The sequence below is a fragment of the Haplochromis burtoni genome, unplaced genomic scaffold (assembly GCF_018398535.1).
Source record: "Haplochromis burtoni strain Fernald_Lab_line unplaced genomic scaffold, NCSU_Asbu1 Contig_77, whole genome shotgun sequence".
NCBI classification, from domain to species: Eukaryota; Metazoa; Chordata; class Actinopteri; order Cichliformes; family Cichlidae; genus Haplochromis; species Haplochromis burtoni.
Window position 1 is genome coordinate 1844927 of NW_024582438.1, and position 20451 is coordinate 1865377.

At 40.0% G+C, this 20451-nt stretch overlaps 2 protein-coding genes across 3 annotated transcripts in view; both read right to left on the minus strand.

Moving 5' to 3' along the window:
- The window catches only part of hbp1 (HMG-box transcription factor 1), an 11195-nt gene extending 9689 nt beyond the window's left edge, over positions 1-1506 (minus strand). The window contains exons 1-2 of one of the 2 annotated variants that reach the window (XM_005929089.3): positions 1405-1506; positions 1-29 (exon numbers count right to left, since the gene is read on the minus strand). The exon at positions 1-29 is cut by the window's left edge and continues 135 nt beyond it. In XM_005929089.3, coding sequence (XP_005929151.1) covers positions 1-4 — 4 coding nt within the window. In that variant the 5' untranslated portion in view covers positions 5-29; positions 1405-1506. Of the gene's footprint in view, positions 30-1389 lie in introns of both variants that reach the window. The other variant, XM_005929090.3, reaches the window with a different exon arrangement.
- A 332-nt stretch (positions 1507-1838) lies between these two features.
- On the minus strand, positions 1839-19113 carry hsp90b1 (heat shock protein 90, beta (grp94), member 1). The gene is made up of 28 exons (XM_042221974.1): positions 18933-19113; positions 18361-18463; positions 17900-18041; positions 17691-17807; positions 17275-17606; positions 16907-17018; positions 16668-16796; positions 16366-16482; positions 16143-16280; positions 15969-16046; positions 15802-15867; positions 15281-15550; positions 14929-15174; positions 14672-14808; positions 14503-14581; positions 14180-14339; positions 13884-13948; positions 8482-8785; positions 7388-7423; positions 6290-6342; positions 6116-6199; positions 5760-5866; positions 5117-5270; positions 3846-3947; positions 3682-3756; positions 3510-3578; positions 3285-3420; positions 1839-3142 (listed from the first exon to the last, which is right to left on the minus strand). Exons 1-28 carry the CDS (start codon positions 18979-18981, stop codon positions 3009-3011), a joined length of 3594 nt encoding a protein of 1197 aa, XP_042077908.1. The 5' UTR covers positions 18982-19113; the 3' UTR covers positions 1839-3008.
- Positions 19114-20451: the final 1338 nt, after the last annotated feature.

Below are 20451 nucleotides of genomic sequence, written 5' to 3' on the forward strand. Positions count from 1 at the left end.
GCATCCATCGTCATACTCTGACACATCATCTGGTTTTGGGCAAAACCAAAAGACAAAGTTAGAGCTAAAATGGAGCTACTGCTGACATCTGAATCAGGGCTGTGCAATAACCAGTTGCACTTGAAGCCCTTGAGGCAACTGTTGTTGTAATTTTGCACTATATATAAATATATAAATAAAAATTGAGCTCCGTTGAATTGAAATATGAACTAAATCAAAATAAAGTCTTTGCAGTTATAAAGTTGTATGTATGTCTGCGTTTGTTTGTTTTATGGTAATATGGTTTGAAAGAATAATCAACTGAAAGAAAAACACGACTATAACACCCATGAGCTATCAAAGATCATCACCACAGCAAAACAAAAACACCACAGTTAGTACTGAATCATTGCATATCACGTATGACATCAATATTACGGAAAAGGCACAAAGCCTTTGGGGACTCCTTTGTCTCTGAATCGACACAGCAAACCTCTGTGAATAGTCATGTGACTCCCTGCGTGGAGGCCTTGTTTATAAACTTAAAAGGGTTTGACGCATGCGTACCAGAGCTCATTCATTCATAACTGCGCAGCGAAAGCGAAAAATACCAGAAATTCGTCTTAAAAAGTGTCTTACCGACGGTGGAAAACATCGATTTTGAAAACAAAAGTATGTGAGTGTCAATGACAAAGTAAAATATATCATTCTTATTGGGAATTTATATTGTGTTAATCGACAAACAATGTATGGAAAATCGTTAAAATATAAAGGTGACCGTGACTTCCTGAATTTAACACATTTAAATGAAAAACTGACGAACACTAACGGTCTGCCAACCGATCAAAGGCCGCAGGTTCGGAGACACCGTTGTTTCGACTTCGTAAGCAAGGATACACGAACAACATAATACCGTTCAGAAAACGCTTCAACAGTCTTATATTGTCGAAAAAGACGGTTGGGGACTCGGCCTGCTCTTTCTCCAACATTTAAATGCAGCAGTACTTTCCTTCGCTCAAACCTCGAAGCTCTGGGGTCTAACACTGTAAACAAAAGAATGTCAACAAGTTGAGGCATGACGCAACATCTTTGCCCCGTTCAAAATGAATGACACGAAAACCTATAGAAGCCTTTTGACGGCATTTTCACACTATTCAAAGCATATTCCACTAATTTGAAGACTTGTTTTAATACAAACAACTGCTGTCGGATGGGTTTCTTGCAACAAAAACAACGAGCGTCACAACGGAGAAAAAAAAAGCCCCACTGTCGATCTCAATCTTCCAGTCGACGTCAAATTAACGCGTGACAACCTCGCTTAAACATTATACAATAATTGCAAAGACACGAGTCTCACGTGGACCGAGTTAAAAATTACTTTCAACCGTTTATTTCTTCGAAAAAACTCACCAACTTCCCACTTACCAGAGCTGTCGACATCAAGTAACTCTGTGGCATTCACTCGAGGGGAGGGATTGAATGGCTCCAGAGGAAGCTCCCCATTGGTGCGCAACAACGTCAACAAGAGGAATTCGGATATTCTATTGGTTGATATGTTTGAGAAAAATAGGAGAGGTGTCCCCTAGTTTGTTGTTTATCCTCTCATTGGATAAAAGTACACGCCTGTTACTAGCCAGTAACAGCTGATTGGCAATAACAGGAACAATACATGACTATTTTTTATCTGCAGTGTTGCAGTTACAGCAAGAATCACATGGACACATCGTTTTAAAGATTAAATTCTCTTTTTCGTAACGAAATAATCTCGTAGAAGATATGGGGACTGCCATGAAGAATGAGTGGGTCAGTAAGAAACTGACTCTTTCATTCTTTTAACAAATACTAACCGGAAGCACAAATACAAAAAAAAATTCTTTATTGACATGAAAAGTGAAACATACAGTACTTTTAGCCAGTATTGTGGTTATGCCTTCAAAAATGACCAGTCCTACGGGGAAGGGTGGGGGATAAAATCTGCATGTTTAACCAGTTAAACCATGTAAGCTGCAGACAAAATACAGAAGATCTCAGTTACTTTAAAAAGAGAGAAGTAGTAAGAGAGAGGACCCACTTTAGATTCCTGTTGAGCGTAAAACTGTAGAAGTTGTTGGCAGAGGTAGACAGCAAATATGGATGTCATAATAATGTATGTTTCACCTATGCAAAAACAGTATTACCTAAATTTTACATTGAAACACAGAAAAATGAGTTGCCTGTAATGACTACTGTCTTGTTGGGCAACTTATGAAGTTTAAAGTGGGCCTATTATAATAACAGTAAATACTCAGTTTTAAAATTATACAGCAATGTGTTGTGTGTTGTTACAAAACTATCAGCTATCTCTCTGAACTTTGCTTTTTTGAAAAAAGAAAGAGCATAGTACTCGGTTAACGGCCACAAACACTTAGCAACAGTGATACGTGGTTTATGAGCATGTATTCCAGGGACTCCATCTTATGCTAAACAGGAATGTATTTTTGTAGAAATTTTAGGATACTGCCAAGTTTTTTTGTTTTTTCATAATCAAAATGTCAAAGATTTTATCCTTTACAAACCGTTTACCCTTTCTCAGGTTTGGGCCCTTTTGTACATGTGACGTTTGCTCGCACTTATCCAGTAAGAAATCAGCTTTGGCTTTTGACTTTGACACGCAATGTTTAGAAATTTACAAACGATATATATAATATTGTACGTGTGGCTATAACACTGTGGAGAAAATGTGAAAGTTAAAAAAAAAAATGCTCAAATTACAAACAAGTAATGTACCCGACACCGACAAGTAAAATGCACACTTACATTTTTTTTTTTTTTTTGTAAGGTGAGTGTTGTGGAAAATGTAATTTAAACAAGCTTTAAGCAACTCTGCTTTGGCTTTACTTTTCGGCCATAACCTTCCGACAACGTGTGTTTTATATATCTGACGCTCAAATGGTTTATGTAGGTGGATATTCACATTTCTTGTAAGAAAATCTGTTTAAGTGGTTACAAGCCTTTTTCCATCCGCCCATTTACAGTCCACTGCAGTCGCTTCATGCAGTCTGTTGCTCAATTTCAGGGCTACTTCCAAACAGGGTCACCAGCTGCTCCTCATAGTTAGCAATGTTTCTCTTCATGATGTCCATGCATGGGCCTAGCAATCTCTCAAAGGCTTGAACATCCATGACTGATAAAGAAGAAAACAGATACAGTCAGGACTTGGAGGTGAATTTGAAAAGGATGGTACAAAATAATATGTGTTTTACTGGGAGATGTGCATCTTTGGCGCGATATATGAACGAACGAGCACAAAACTGCACAAAATTTACCCAAGCATTTGACACTCCCCACAGCATAGGCAGATGCAGCTCTGGGTTTGTTTGTGACGAGAGCAAGCTCCCCAAAATACTGGCCCCTGGAGCATGTAGCGATGTCCACCTCCTCTTCTTCTTGGTCTGTTTTTGTCTAGCAGAGAAAAAGAAATGCGTACTCTAAGTTTCCAGAGATTTTTTTTTAATCAGAGGCTTGTCTAAAGGGTGGCGGTGCAAACTTACCCGACTTCTCTTCATAGTGATTCTAACCTGGCCAGATTCGACAATGTAGAAGCAATCCGCTAAATCACCCTATGACAAAAAGCAACACAGCAATTGCAAAGGAGCACAAAAACATGTAGAATTAAAAAAAAAAAAGTCCAATAAAAGCAGATTGTACGAAGACATTATTCACCTGAGCAATGATCTGCTGCGAGTCGCTGTACACCCTGGTGGATAGCACGTCAACTACCTTCATTCTCTCTGACACCTGTGCATGAAACATATTTGGTTTGCAAATGTTTTACTGTAAATATGTAGTACACTGTGTAAATGCTGGAGGACAATGTTAATCTTGACCTCTAAAGATGTAAGCAGGGGTAGAGTTTCAATGAATGCCTCATACAGCTTCCTCTTCTTGGCATTGTTTTTCACTATGATCCTCCTGAATGTCAGACGATCCTGAAACAGATTTAAAATAAGGCTTCATTAAACACAATTTCTGATGACACTGACACTGGGGTTAGACAAAAACTAACAATTCACACATTATAAAATATTATTCATAATAGTGCTATACAGTAATAAAAATAATAATAAACATAATGATGAAAAATCCCCAACCAAGAAGTCCAGACTGATCTCATGTTGTGTTGTGTGCAGTGCCGACGTGGGACAGTTTCCAAATTCGTTATACTATTGCACCAGGTATGACTGTGCAATGACAATAAAGAGTTATCTTATCTATCTTATGTTTGTTCATCAAATAGCTCACATAAAACAATAGTGTGCACTTATAGTTTGAATTTAAGAAAAGAAACAGCATCATCCATGTGTCATTATGTGAATGAAATGAATGAAAGGACACCAAGCCTGAACACAAAGAAAGGAAAAATATCACAGACAGCATGGTCAACAAAGCTTGCAGTAACATACTGTGCTGCAGGAAACATATGTGACTGCAGAGGGCGCCCTATAGCTGACAAACCTTTTTCCCCTCACCCAAAGGCTGGAACCTCATGGTTTAAAGGTTGCTAAAGTTGGACCCACTTCAAGTTCATATCCTATCGCTTGTTTACAAAATGAACAAGGGCCATAAATAAATTTTCGACTGTTTGACTGGATGCATTTTTTGGCAGCACTCTTCCTCCTTGACCTAAACCAATTGGTGGTCAAAAGGGGCTTCCTGTTTGAGATTAGAGACTCAAATAAAAACAACCTACAAGTCCTCAGGTGAGCACAGGACATGGCAGCAACCTACCCAGCTGCACTGAGAGGACTTAACTGAGACGTTACCCGCAGTTCAGCGATGGCTCTCATAGTCACTAATAAACAGCAGCTTCTCAGAAACAAGTCAGACTGCGACTGGATACTTAACTGGATGTTTTGCCAGTTTTCCTTAAGTAAAATAGCATCCATGCTGAAATGTAACAATAAAACGAACAGAGCCTGGAGGTAAAACAGCTGCTTTCGCCTTAATTTGTGTTCACCTAATGATGGTTTCCACACCGTCGCAGATAAACTCCCTGCTTACTTAAATCATGACAGCTGACAGCACAGCATGCTATAAAAACCCGATTAAGGATCCAACTGTGCCATTGCAGTGGGGTGTGGTGTGATGGTTTACTCACTAGGCACCAAAGGGCTCCAGGTGAAGTGGCGATTATTGTGGCCGCCCTGGGGGTGTTGTACATCAGCGCCAGTTCTCCAAAGCTGCCTCGGTTGTCATAGCAGCCCACCAACTTTTCCGTGCCATCAACCTTCACGAAAATGTTAAACGTGCCACTGAATGGAAAGACAGCGGGGAAAAAATATCTTCAGTTAGCACAAAACAATGATTTCAGCAATTATTTAGCAACTGTGTTGTCTGTGAAGGTTCTCAGTCATCCAGGTCATCGTAGTCAACGGAGCTTGCAAATCCTGGGCCGCATGATAAGGTGGGGCCAGGTTTCACAATGAACACACCCGAAACTCTGGCTGATTGGGACCCACGCCCAGTTTCCCACCTTGGCTCAGGCGATTAGAGGATCATCAGGGGGTCCTTTTGTCCCTCTGTGGGGGGTCACTCCCACTAGGTTTATATCTGGGACTCTCCACCATTTGACCTTAGAACTGAAGAAGCTTCTCGGATGAGAGGTGAAACGTCTTCAAGCAACTTAAAGAAGTCCAGACGCTTTTCTTTGCAAGCTCCTTTGACTAGCAACTGTGTTCACTTTTTCAAGTTAAATAGCCAACTATGATGCGATTTGAAATTTACGAGAAAGTTAAACCCACCTTTCGATAACGTAGAAGTTGTCCCCGTCATCATCTTGATCAATGATATGTTCCCCTTCCGTGCAGAACTTCTCGAACATGGCATCCAGCACCTGAGACATCTCTTCCTGTCATGGGAGCGGGGACAGCAGTCAGACAGTGAAAGAATCATGCAGAATGCACTCAGAGTTTGTTTTCGAGCTTCCAAAACAAATAAATAAATAACTATCTCTAAAAAAAATTAGGCACGGTGTACTGGGCATGCAGCAAAAAAAAAAAAGAAGAAATTTACTGGCCTTGGGCCATGTTTCCCTTTGTTTAATTTAGGATATGGCAGAGCACAAACCAGAGAAGAGCTTATGGAATAATCCACTCACTGGATCCAAATTCTTGAACAGAAGAATGTCCCTACATGCTTCCTGTAGTCTCTGTCTCTGCTCGTCAGTTTTGGGGTGAGTGACCTAAAACATAAATCACGAATCACACTTATAACCTCTGAACAGTTAAACCAGTTGTGTAAAAACAATAATCACTGGATGGATGCAGTTTACCCTTGGCTCTTTATCCTCATCATCTTCATCAGGATTGAATGCTTCAGCACACACTGCATGACACAAACACACGAATCACATTTACATTTCTCTTATTGATGAGCAGCAGCTATTTTGTCCATATAGTGTTTTCGACTCTGGGGCAGTTTTCTTGTTATTAGTGACAGTAGATGTTAAAGGTGTTTGTAAATAGAATTGTTAATTGATCCCTTATTAATTGCTTGTTTCTTCCCATCCGCGAATTATAATGCTGAAGTATACTAGCATCTCTGAGAGCTCACTTCCAGTGGAACTGTCTACCAAGTCTTTATTTGAAAAGGCTTCACTTTTTCTTTAAATGAACTTTTAGATGAATAACGACACCTTACATAACATCTGAAAAACAAATGTTCATCTTCAGGTGGCCCACGGCACAGACTTCATCCCAGTCAAACAAAAAAGGCAAATTCCAGGGATGATTCAGGACCAGTTCAGGCAATAAATCTTTCAATAAAAACAACTTTTCTCATCTTGAGTACAGGAATATGCGGTGATGGATGACAGCACTCTTACCACATTTCCTTCCTATATGTTAACAGAAAGATGGGGTAGTGGTATAAAAAACTTTCAACTTGACACAGGCTAACGTGGAATATGGTAAGTGACCAGCTTAATGTTAACTTAATTGAATCTGTTTTCATTTCATGTGCAAGATTTACGGTTTGCTAAGTAAAAGATGTTCGTTCCCCGTCTGAAGTGATAAGAGGTAAGGTAAATACCCAAGTTATTAATAAATAATTCTTTCCATTCAGAAAGGCAAACTAAGCAGCTATCCAAACACAACTAAGTTATGTGAAGCCGCAACTTTACTATTGCTACATTACTCACTGACGGGTTGGAGACAAAGTGGCTTCACAAGCTGTAACATATCAACACTATTACAATAAGTGGAAGACGGTAACAAAAGACAGATGGAAAAATACTTAAGTATCACTTGTACTGAAACCAATCTGACGCAGCCTCGCTAGTCATGTGTCACAGAAGGCTTTATTTAATGTTTTCAGCTCAGACACTGTCCAGAGTTTCCCTCCTTGACACAACAGGAAGATGGTAACTCACCTGATGCTCTTCGGATGAATCTGTTTATCACAGGGGCTGGAGAAAAGAAAAAGAAAGATATATATCTGTATTTTTTTTTTTTTAAAAAAAGCATGTTAGATTTCACCATAAAAGATATCCATCCATCACAAGCTGTTATTGCTAGGAAGGTTTGAGGCCGTTGTATTTCGACATCTACAGCACAAGTGGAGCATTCTCATTAGGGTCTATATTCATCTGAGTAAAAGCTGAATGGGGGACAGCTGCTTTGAAGTGGATTTTAGCCTTTGAATCAAATTTAAATGAGAAAAACAGTGCCAAGCTGCTACACAATAGGTCAGTATGAAATATACATTAGATAGGTCTCGTCCATTAATGGCCTGCCAGCCAGTGATGACTGGGGAATCTCATTGAAATATGGGAGGCATTAATGGTGGTTGGTTGGTTGGTTGGGGGGGGCACAACAATGACCCAAAACACAGACGTTTAACAACTGCATGCGAGGCATTTCTCCTTATGTAACCATTGCAGCCAGTCTTGCAGAAGCCACCACTCATTGGGATGCTGTGTCAGAGCTCTGGGTTGCTTCTGGCTGCACCTCATTACACTCTGGCAGCAGTCACTGTGTTAAATACTTCAGGAAATGTAGGCCTGTCGACAGCACATTGTGTACTGCCTGCATCTATATAACAGCTAAAGCTATAGGCCTTTATATTTTACAAGCTTTGTCTTTTTTTTTGGGTACATATGAAGGGGAGGCCCACCGGGCCTGCACCTGAGACAGAAAACATTTAAACGGTCCAGATGTTTTTATGACTATCATAATTATTTATAAAGCAAAATAAGCCGCAGTGTGCAGGTGCTATTCTCTGAGCAGAAACGTGAAGAGCATAACACGTTCGTGAACCAGCATTGAGCCTCGGTGACCATATATGGCAAATGACAGAGCCGTTGTAAATGTATGGCGGCAGCATCAGCGCGCTCGATGTGGATTTTCATTCTCTCCCACGGCCATCCATCCATCCATACATGCTCACAATTCAAAGCAAAGCATCTCGAGTCAAGTTCAGCATCCCCCCATGACAGAAACACGCACGGTGAATGTGTTAGCCCACCTATGAATTCCTCGTCATCGTCGTCGTCCTCCTCTCCGTTTTCCGAATCGATCTGCATGGCTTCGTCAATGAAATTGACCGCTTTCCCAAGTCTCGGGGCCGAATTTTGGTCATTGCCAAATGAGGCCTCTTTGGTCTCGTTCTCCTTAAGCTGGGTGAAATACTGTAGCGCAAACTCGAGCAAGTCCCTGGGCTGATTCCTCAACACTTCCACGGTAAAGCTCTGTAACAGCTCCGTCAGTCCTTCAGGAATTTCTATACTCATTCCTGTTATCAGTCTATGGATGTGGACAAAACCGGTTTGCTGCGAATTTCAGTGATTCAAAAGCACCCAGATCAGGTTTTCTTCCCGTCGTGTTTTTTGGTTGGCTTTTTTTTTTAAAGATGCCGAAATCAGCAGACGGGTGTGTAGTCAGACCACCCGCTCAGCAAGCCCTCCACAGCGGATCCTCTCTTTTTCTTGAATGAAAATGGCTCTGGATTTTTGGTCCGAACATCTTCTGCTGCTTCTGGCTAGGAAACCCACGCATGTGACCCAGGAATCCATGGCAACCACCTATCCAGAGATTGCGTATGAGCAGCAGCGGCGCAGAAACTGCAGTCAGTCGCAAAATACAAATGATGGGAAAGAGAAGCCCTGGGGAAGGCTCTTTCAGTCATAGATCGATTTTTCACTAACAGAGATTAGATCAAATATCCTGCGGTCTGGCATGTATGTTTGCCGTGGTTGTTCGCTCATACTTACCCTAAACGATTAAAAATATGATTAAATAAGAAGGGCAACATCGCATATTATTTAAAAAGAAAAAACAACAACAGCAGCAGACATAGCAAGGATAAAGACAAAAAGGTACTGCCATGCAATGATAAACACTGAATCTGAGGGAAATGTACTATTTTTTGTTTACATGTAATTCATATTTAAACAGGTAAACATTAAAACCTAAGGCCTCTGTAAAGACCTACAAATCAATAAAGATTCGTTCTGTATTTTTATTTAGGCTTTCTTCTTTTTAAAGGCGCTAATAAGAAAAGATCGTTTATGATAGTTTAGAGAGTTTGGAGGCTCATTTCTTAGGGAGAAAATAATAATACATGTGCTGGATATTTTAATGTCACGGGACCTGTCAGAACACTTTGACCACGCCAGAATGAAGTTTCATTTCAGAATCAAACGTTCCCCCGTGATATCACGGACTTGTGTAGCTGAACATTTAGAAAAACGGCTCAGACAAAGAAAAAATAAGTCTAAGTCTCAAACTAAAGGCCATTAATCATAGACTTCATATGGGCATCTATCAAGAGATGAACTAATGATGCTTTTCTGTGGGTCACAATATGACTGAGCCACAAAAATGTACATCCATAATATGAGTTCAAATTTGGTTGACACTTTCTCATTCCAGAAACATTTGTAGGAGTGACATGAGTTCACAAGCCTGCAAAACTACATTCTGTCAAACAGCTAATCCAAAGAGTTTAGCAGAACAAGGGGAAGTAGAGCAAAACAAGGGGGTAAGGGTTCAACTGGAATGCAGAGCAAGTGGGAAGTCTGCCCACTTGCTGAGGTTGGGTGACCTCAGGTGAGTTTTAGTCATGGCATGTGGTGGCACTACTACTACAGTGTGAGAAATCCCCCCCAAAAAATCCCGTCTCATATTGTGTTGGAATTTCAAGGCTTCCAGCAGAGAGAAGGTTAGTTTGAGGGAACAGATAATAATTGTGCTAAAGGAGCACAGCTATTATCTGCCATGGTTATCATTCCACTGTGGCTCCACTATGACACCCCTCCCCCTGCTGTGGCCCATATCTGTCACCCTTTATTAAGAAAGGCGCAGCATTTTCTCACTCCGGCGAATGGGAGCGTGTCGATGGAGTGACCTGTAATGCTCCACTGCTGCAGTTTAGCTGTTAGCTTTCAAACTCACTATTTCAGACCACTGTGAACTATAAGACACCCCCCCACCACCACACACACACACACACACACACACACACACACACACACCACACACACACACACACACACACACACACACACCTGAAACACAGCACACGCCATCATTTCATACTGTAAGAGTCAGCTGCACAAACACACACACACTGTGCGTCAGCCCTGTTCACTGAACCATAGATCCTGAAGACTGTTTCTACTTTAAGCTTCACAACAGACCAGTGGAGCTTGCATTGGTGTAATTGTTAACTACACTTATAACACGTATATACATATATACATATAACATGAGCTATTACATATGTGATATACATTTTAACTAATATAATATAGCGAATTATATATATCATATTATATATATATACAATATTTATACATATATATACATATAATAATATTATTACTATACATATACATATAATATTATATATACAATAATATAAGTAAACATATATACTATAATATTATATAATCATACATAATAATATATATACATATATATATATATAATAATATTATAACATATATATATATTATATTATTATATATATATATTTATATTATATATTATATATATATATATACTTATATTACAATATATATATATATTATATATTATATTATATAATATATATATATTATATCATATATATATATATATATATTACATATTATAGTATATACTATATATAATAATATTATATACGTATATATATCGTATATACATACTATATATACATAGTACGTCATATATGAATATACGACGCTATATATACGTATATATACTATATAATACGATATGATATACTAATACTATACTATTAATATATACTAGCTATCTATAGTATATATTCGTACTGTATATCCGTAATATATCACGTACTAGTTATATATATACGTATAAATTTAATATATTAATATTATAGATATATCTACATTAATAAAGAAGAGAAGAGAACAATAACTTCTAGATACTCTACATCAGACGTAGATTGTTTTTTTTAGGCCTGCAATTTTTTCTTTTGTTTCTTCACTGGCATTCTTGCACGTGTATTTAAACTGAAGAAATGGGGAGAAACATGTCTTTTTGCAATACTTAAATAATACTTGCCAAGTGAAGTGCGGCGATATCAGCTTCGAAAGGACTCCGTGTTTTTATTCTTTGGCTTTAACTCAAAAATGTAAAGCTGAAACCTCTTAAGTCAATTTAATGACGTAATGATTGAGTACGTCCTTCTTTAATTCATTGGCTGCTAGAACCCATTTTGAATGTATTAGTGCCACCTACTGGACATCCCACTACATTACAATGTATTGTTAAACTAGTTAAACAGTTGATGTTGCTTCATGTTTCAAGTGCCATTAAGTTGCCGTCTTTCCTGAGTGTGTTGGAACAAATGTATTCCTTGGGTATTACTAAGGGTAAACTAAGCTTACTGTGTAAAATTAGATAATTAATTCAGTGGTGAAGCTGTTCCACATCCTTGTGGGTTTCATTGGTGCTTTCCTGTAAACCTTGAAAAGCCTGTGGTCTGCATGTTTAGGTCATTGTAACAGATTCTGAGATAAACCCACACAAGTAGATTTTATTAGATTTAGCATTTAGTGTACAATATTAATATAGTCAAAATCACTATATTCAACAATTAAGGCTAGGCACCTAGTTCTGCTCACTTTCAGTAAAGAAAGAAAGAAAGAAAGAAAGAAAGAAAGAGAGCATGGCTCAATGAAGACATCCTGTACAAGATGCATCAGTCTTCATGACATCTTACCAGTAAGCCATCTCCCTGGGGTTGCTGTAGAGAAACCACAGGGGTGTCACCCTCAGTGCACTTAATTTTTTTTTTAAATGCATCCTTCCTCATTAAATTTGCATAAATGTGCAACCGAAAAGAACAGTAAAAATAAGTAATCAGTAAAGTAACGGGATTACTTTTTGGGGGAAGTAATCAGTAATCAGTTACTGATTACTTTTTTCAAGTAACTTGACCAACACTGGCCACCGGTACAAAGGATTTACTGTGGCAGTCAGTTCTGCATTTCGGGGCAATGAGTCTTTTGCTGCGTTTGCTCCGATGGTCCATCATGGGGGTGTGCATGGGGTGACAGGGGTTGTCCATGATAGAAAGCTTTTTTTTTTTTTTAAGCATTCTCCTCTCAGACACATCCAGGTTCTCAAGTCTGACACCCAGGACAGAACCAGCCTTTTTAATCAGTTTGTTCAGCCTGTTGGCATCAGCTGTCTTCACCCCACTTCCCCAGCACACTGCTGCAAAGAACACGACGCTTTCCAACACCGAGTGATAGAACATGGTCAGCATTTTCCTACCAACATTGAAGGACCTGAGTCGCCTCAGTAGGAAAAGCCAACTCTGCCCCTTTTTTTGAAGATAGCATTGGCGTGCTTGGTCCAGTCCAGTTTACAGGCCAAGTGTACCCCCCAGGTACCGGTAGTCCTCAACGATCTCCACATCAGCCCCTCTGATGGTGACAGGGTTAGGAGGAGCCTGCTTCCTAAAGTCCATAATCAGTTTTTTTTTTTTTCTTTGTGATGTTAAGTTGTAGGTGGTTTAGCTCACACCACTCGACAAAGCTCTCCACCACAATCCTGTGCTCCTCCTGTCCATCCCTGATTCAGCCCACAATGGCAGAGTCATCTGAGAATTTCTGCAGATGACATGACTGAGACTTGTACCTTAAGTCAGATGTGCACAGGGTGAAGAGGAAGGGTGATAGGACAGTCCCCTGCGGAGCCCCTGTGCTGCTCAGGATGTTATCTGAGCGGCAGCTCTTTAGTGAGACATGCTGTGGTCGACTTGTTAAATAGTCCGTAATCCAACCTACCAGTGGGGCGTCCACCTGCATTTCCATGAGCTTATTTACATCGTTTCAGTCTGAAAACAAACTGTAAAAAGTGTCATGGCACCCTATGCATGAGTAGATGTATTACACTGTAAGCTACAGCCAGACCGTACTTTTGATATGTTGGGATTAAGATGACTGAAAAAGAAAATAGTAGCCAAGACCTGTCTGAAAGCATCTTTCAGTTTTGAATAAAACACCAGAAACGATGCAAACATTTTTCCACGAAACATTTATTTGATCAATAGACAGGATCACATCTTTCCATAAACAGGTCAGTTAAATATTAACAAATTTACAGTCATGAGGAATGTAATACAAAAGAAACAAAAACAAATATTCGCTTTAAAAAACCCCAACCCAGGGACCCCACCCAAAATAATGTGACCACGGTGGCACTGAAACAGAGACTCAAGTCCATTTTCCAGCTCCACTGTTACACGCTCTTCCCTTCAGTGCTTCACAGTTCATCCTTGTCTTTTGTCTGCAAGCATGATTAGAGAAAGGTCAGAAGAGTAAACCACTTCAACATCTAGATTCTTAATTTTACATTGTCCTCAAGCAAGAGTGTGTGAAGTCTTCTTACCGTTTCTTCGTCACCATCCTCATCCACAGTCTCCTCTTTATCTTCAGAGTCATCTTCTGCTGGTTCTTCAGGCTCCTCCTCAGGTTCTTCTTCAATCTATAAAAGAGCCATGATTATTAAACATATCCTACAGTCTTAAAAATCACTGCACAAATACTTAACATTTTACAAAGAAGATTTAAAAAGCAGAGACAAGACTAAACTCAAAAAGGCTCACTGCTGGAAGAGCAATCATTAGTTCAGACACCAAGACATCTGCTATGCAAATTAGTATACCATACAAGAGCTGCAGTGACTTGCCTGTTCATCTAGTGGTACATTCAAGCTGAGTCGGAGCATGCGCTCTATTCTGTCTCCATAAGCTTTTGTATCAGCGAGCTGGTATCCTGAGCGCAGTGTGGCTGTCTCAAACAGAACCACAGCCAGATCTGATGCAGTCTGGTCCTCAGCATCAGTCTGGGGGTGTGAGGAAAAGAAACTGTTCAACTATGTGCTCTGATTGGTCCATTTTAAGTTTTTTCATGTAATGAACTACATTTACTAAGTAATTTGATGGTAATCTTAGTAAAGGACCATTACTATAGTACAGATGTACAAAAATGACAGTGGTTAAACTCACATTGACTCTATTAAGCAACTGCTTGACAAGAGGATGTTTGGGGTTGAGTTCTAGTGTTTTCTTCTGGCTGGCGTAATAACTGGAAAGATTAAATGGAAATACAGATTTAGAACAAAGCAATAGCAGTGGGAGTAATAAATGCAAAGATGAGCCCAGGATTAACACTCACTTTGTGGAAATGTCCTTTCCTGTCTGGTAGGCCTGTGCCTTCATGATCCTCTCCATGTTCCCCGACCAGCCGTACTGGCTGGCAACCAAGGCGCAGGGTGAGTTGGTTAGCCTCTGAGAGAGAACAGCCTTCTCAATCTGTTGGGGAATAAAAAGCAATGCATTAAATGATGCAGACATAAATGAGCAGGTAGAGCCAAAATTAACTGCTTCTACAGCTGGCGCTCATGCCCCACTCTTTTAATGTCACAGAATTACCTTGTCCTTTAGAGCTTTGTCCTTCAGCCAAGTTGTGAGAGGTTCGAACTCCTTCTCCAGGGCCTCCCTCTTCTCCTTGGTCTTTTCACTCTCGTCAAATTTGACACCTTCCTTGGCCACATTCTGGAAGCGTTTTCCATCAAACTCTGGCAGTGCCTGGATGCAGTACTCATCCACAGGCTCTGTCAGGTAGATGACCTCATAGCCCTTCTTCAGCAGCTTCTCAACAAAGGGAGAAGACTCAGCCTGTAGTGGATGGAAGAACAAGAGACATGAGAATTTCAGCTAGTGTAGGATAGTTTACACTTCTTTCTCCTGACCAAAAAAAAAAAAAAACCACACATTCACTCACCTCTTTCCTGCTGGTGCCAGCCATGAAATAGATCTTATCCTGCTTCTCTTTCATGCGCTCCACATACTGTTCCAGGCTGGCCAGGTCTGTTTCACTGTTGGAGGTCTGGAAGCGCAGCAGCTTAGCGAGACGGGTCCTGTTGGAGTGATCCTCGATCACACCCAGCTTGATGTTGGTGCCAAACTCCTTCCAGAACTTATCGTTGTACTGTTCCTCTGCAATCTTCTTAATCATGTCCAGAGTCTTACGGACCAACTTCTTGCGAATAACCTGACAAAGACAAAGTAGGTAACGACCATTTCATATTGCATGAAATCTAGCGTTAGTTATTCAGAATCTTTAATTTATGGTTTCATTTAACCATGTTCTAGTGCCCCCTGTTATTCCTGAAAGCACTTTATGATTTGCACTACATAAAAATTGCTTTGTTGCTTCATTATCCATTTTAATCAAAGGCTTCATTGGTTAATGATGACTAAATGATGGAATGGGAAGCGAACAGGGCTGCATGTTGAGCTCACCTTGAGCAGTTTGTGCTGCTGCAGAGTTTCTCTGGACACATTCAGAGGAAGGTCGTCAGAGTCGACCTAACAAAATAAAGTTTCCCTTAATCACAGTGCAGGTGAGAATGTAGAGACCAAGCACATAACATTAGCATGAGACCAAATAAGAGTTAAAAATAACTCACCACTCCCTTGATGAAGTTCAGGTACTTGGGCATCATGTCATTGAAGTCGTCTGTGATGAAAACTCTCCTGACAAACAGCTGCGAATGGAAGGCATTTACTTTGAAACTCAGTTTTTGGGGAATTGCTGAAAAAGTTGAATAAATCTGATACTAAATATTGCTTAGAGTACACACCTTGATGTAATCGTTCTTCTTGGAGCCATACTCGTCAAACAGCCCACGGGGAGCTGAAGTGGGCACAAACAGGATGGACTTAAAAGTGACCTCACCCTCAGCTGTGAAGTGGATGTGAGCCATAGGGTCATCATTGTCCTGTTGGAAGATGGGTAAAGTTTATAAAAATCAGACATTAGTATACCAGCCTATAGAGCCGGTTTGATAAAGTATGTGTGCCTACCTTTGAGAAGGTCTTGTAGAAAGCCTTGTACTCATCTTCCTCAACCTCCTTAGCAGGCCTCTGCCAGATGGGCTTGATATCATTCATCAGTTCCCAGTCCCACACAGTCTTCTCAACCTACACATCACACAATTATATAACTTTTGAAAAATATACATTTTAGATCAGACATATTTTCACAGACTTCTATTTGAGTAAAATAGTCCACAAATCTTAATGACTCAGTGGGACTTTAACCCACCATAAAAACTGTTAATGATCACACTCACACAGTCTCAACCACCATTTCTTCATCAACATACCTTCTTTGTTTTTGGTTTGTCTTTGTCTTCTTCTTCCTCCTCTACTTCAGCCTCATCTTCAGAAGCCTCTTTCTCTGATTCCTCTGCTGCCTCAGCATCTTCATCAATGGGCTCTTCAACCGTCTCAGTCTTGAATGTTAAAAGAAATTATGCAACCGTTTGTTCATTTCCATATTTGTCAGTTTCAGTCTGGAATTAAGTCTGACTCATAGTGTTGAAGGAAATGACAAAGTAGTCACCTTGCTGGCCCACACATAGATGGGGAAGTTGATGAACTGAGAGTATTTCTTGACAAGGTTCTTGATGGTCTCCAGCTCCAGGTAGTCTGAAGCCTCCTCCTTTAGGACAAGTCTGCAATTAAACAAAGACAAGATTAAATGTAAAATTCCAGGCTTTAACATTTCAGACTCATGTAGCAGCATGAAAATACTCTGCAGTTCTTCTTCAATAGAGGCTGTACATTAACACCACATAGACATTAACTACGATTTCATAAGCTTTGACAAATAAAACGAGCCATGCATTGAAATTAATTTCACAAGAGCTGTTTAAAAAGATCAAGAAACCAAATCTGGTGTGGGCAAATGTTAGCACATAAATAACATACGTGATGGTGGTTCCTCTACCCAGTGTGTCCCCACGGGGGTCCTCAATGACAGAGAACTGATTTGAGTCAGACTCCCAGATGTGCTGTGTGTCATTGTTGTGCTTGGATGTCACAATGACCTTGTCAGCAACAAGGAAGGCAGAGTAGAAACCGACACCAAACTGTCCGATCAGCTCTGAGGTAGACTGTTCCTCTTCCTGCATCTCGGTCATCTTGTTAAGGAATTCGCTGGTGCCTGACTTGGCAATGGTTCCCAAGTTCTTTACTAGCTCCTCCTTGGTCATTCCAATACCAGTGTCAGTGATGTGCAGCATGTTCTTCTCCTTATCAGACTGGGGATAGAAATAATGAAATTCAATTAGTGGATGCACAGCTTTTCCATTAAAGGTGTCAGCATTCAGTAAGTTAATGCATACCTTTATTTTGATGGTCAGCTCTTCATTTGTGGCCATTGCATCCTCGTTGGTTAGGGACAACAAGCGGATCTTATCCAGAGCATCCGATGCATTGGAAATCAGCTCCCTAAGGAAGATCTGCAGCACAAAACAAAGTGATGAACTCTGTGAGAAATGTCTTAAATAAAAATATGCAGACACAGGGTTGAGTAAAGATTATTCCTGCCCACCTCCTTGTTCTTGTAGAGAGAGTTGATGATCAGCTTCATCATACGGTTAACTTCAGCCTGAAAGGCATGTTTTTCAGACTTTTCCCTGAGTTCCTTAATCTGAGCTGCATTCAAACCGTCCAGCTGGATTGCCTCCTCCTCTCTGAAGGCAGACAGATGCAAATACAAACAGGGTAAGAGAGGGGAACGACAGCAAATCTTTGCTGCCAAACAAATCTGTTGTCCTTTCAGATAAGACTGAAGATGAAAGCAAGATACATACAACTTCCTATTATTACAGGCAACCTTACAGTAAAACTTACACACCTCTGCCTCCACTGTAACTCCAAAGTGGCCCTGAGCACTTGTACACAAGCTTTATCTTCTTGACCTTGTTCTGCTAAGATTTAGTGGACTTTTCCCTGATACAGTAACTGCAGTTTTCTAGAAAGGTATATGGACTTACGGAAAGTAACACCTACCTCTGCACCACTTCATCGTCTGTTCTGGAGCCATCCCTGCTTTTACCCAAGTCCTCCTCTACTGTCCCGTCAACGTCAAATTCATCATCTGCCTTTACAGCAGCTGTCAAGGGACGAAGTTGCTCGATTAAAATTCATTATCAATTACCGGGAACATGTGGTAATTTTAGACTCATTAAGTTTTTAAAGCACTGTGCAAACACATGCTCACAGTCACCAAATTAATTAAGACGTAACGTCTGACCGTGTCAGCCTTTTAATCATTATTTAAACGTGCATGTATGCAACAGTGGAGGTTAGCTAACATGAGACGGCTTCAACACAGGTGGTGTTTCTGCTAGAAAGTTCTGGAAAGGCAAGGAGATTAACGGACACTGGCGTTACTCTAAAATAACAGGTAAATTAAATACGCTCTCCGTTGCTTTGACACCTGCAAGCCTTTTAAAGTCAAGTACAGAGAGAGCGTACAAACTCCACAGTGAATGAAAAGAAAAGCAAAAACCAAGTTAGTGCTAGCATACGGGCTAAAGGTAGCTAAAATAATGAATAATTAAAAAAATACCACTACTCACCAAATGCTAAGAGTGCAAAAAGAAGCCCTATCACCCAGACTCGTTTCATTGTGAGATGCTTCCTGACTGACTGCCTGCCTGCCTGACGACTTGAGCCTTCAGTTGCTGAGACAATAGCCGGGAGATCAGCGCATGCAGCACTGGCTTTTACAACGAGGAATGACTAGCTGTCTCTCCCACCAAAAGAGTCCACTCGCCTTACCCCGTGACTACCGACCAATGGCTGTGCACCACGCACGACCGTCGACCAATCACAATACAGTCTACGGTACATGTTGTCCAATCAGTTTCTTCAACATATGCCTAGACCCGAAAATCGTGGCTGGACACCATTGGCTAGGAATGAATAATCAGCACATCACTTCCTAAAATTTACCTTTCATTGTAGGGAAAACATCACTGACAGCACTTCCAGTTAAAGTTCCAGAGCCAAGGAATACACTTAGGATTAATAATAGAAAGACGGCGAGTGTTTGGTTTATGGCTCCAAGGCCGTTTCAGTCTCTACAAAAGTAAATGATGCAATATTTCTTGCTGTGTATATGGCGCGTTATTCTGGAATTTTGCATTCCCTTTCCTTTAAATGACTGGATGCATCGTAATGCTGTGGAAGCATAAATTATAATGAATGAGTCTATTTCAAGTTAGTCACCGAATCTAATCCACTTGGTGGCGCTATACAGTTAGCAAGCTGAAATGGCAAATGCTAATGTTTCAGGAACTAGTTCTAAGTGTTCTCCCGCAGATCAGGATATCATTATTGTGCTGCTTGCTCAGTTTGTTTTGTGTCAGGGGTGTTAGCGATCGTGTCAGCAGCGATATTTAAAAGAGATACTGTGAATCTTATTTTAAAAAAATGACAACCATCGTCAATATTGAACATCTCAAATGTATTACACTTGACTGTCTGATCACAGTGTCAGCTCCTATTAAGTGTGATGTTTCTCCAAATGTGAATGGAAAAAAGATCAGAATTAACAATTTAAAGATAAATAATAAAATACTGGGCTAGTACTTTTTTGTTATAAGTTCAATAGTTTGATTTACTACATTACAGTAAGTCATAGTTCTATCTTAAAAATGATTTTTCCAATTTTCATAAAGCATCTTTTAAACAACAAAGATTGCCGAAGTTCTGTACATAAAAAGGTGGATTACATAATAAAATACAAGATATACACATGTGCGCACATGCCCACACACATCAACCTAAAAGGACTGCAAAAAAACACAAAACAGCCTTAATGCCTTCAACTCTTATGCTGGGTCAAAGCAAAAGAAGAAAAGCTCGTTTCAAAGGTGGACTCAAACAAATGTTGCGCTTATGGCTGAGATAGCTTGATTCAAACATACAATGCAACATCAAAAATCAATTGTAAAATACACAGGAACCAGTGAAGGGAGGTCAGGACAGGGGGAATATGCTCCATTTTATGGGTTCTATTAAGAAGGTGAGGAGCTGCATTTTCTTTTTTTTAAGCAGAATTAATTTGTTTACCCAATTTTAAGTCATAATCCT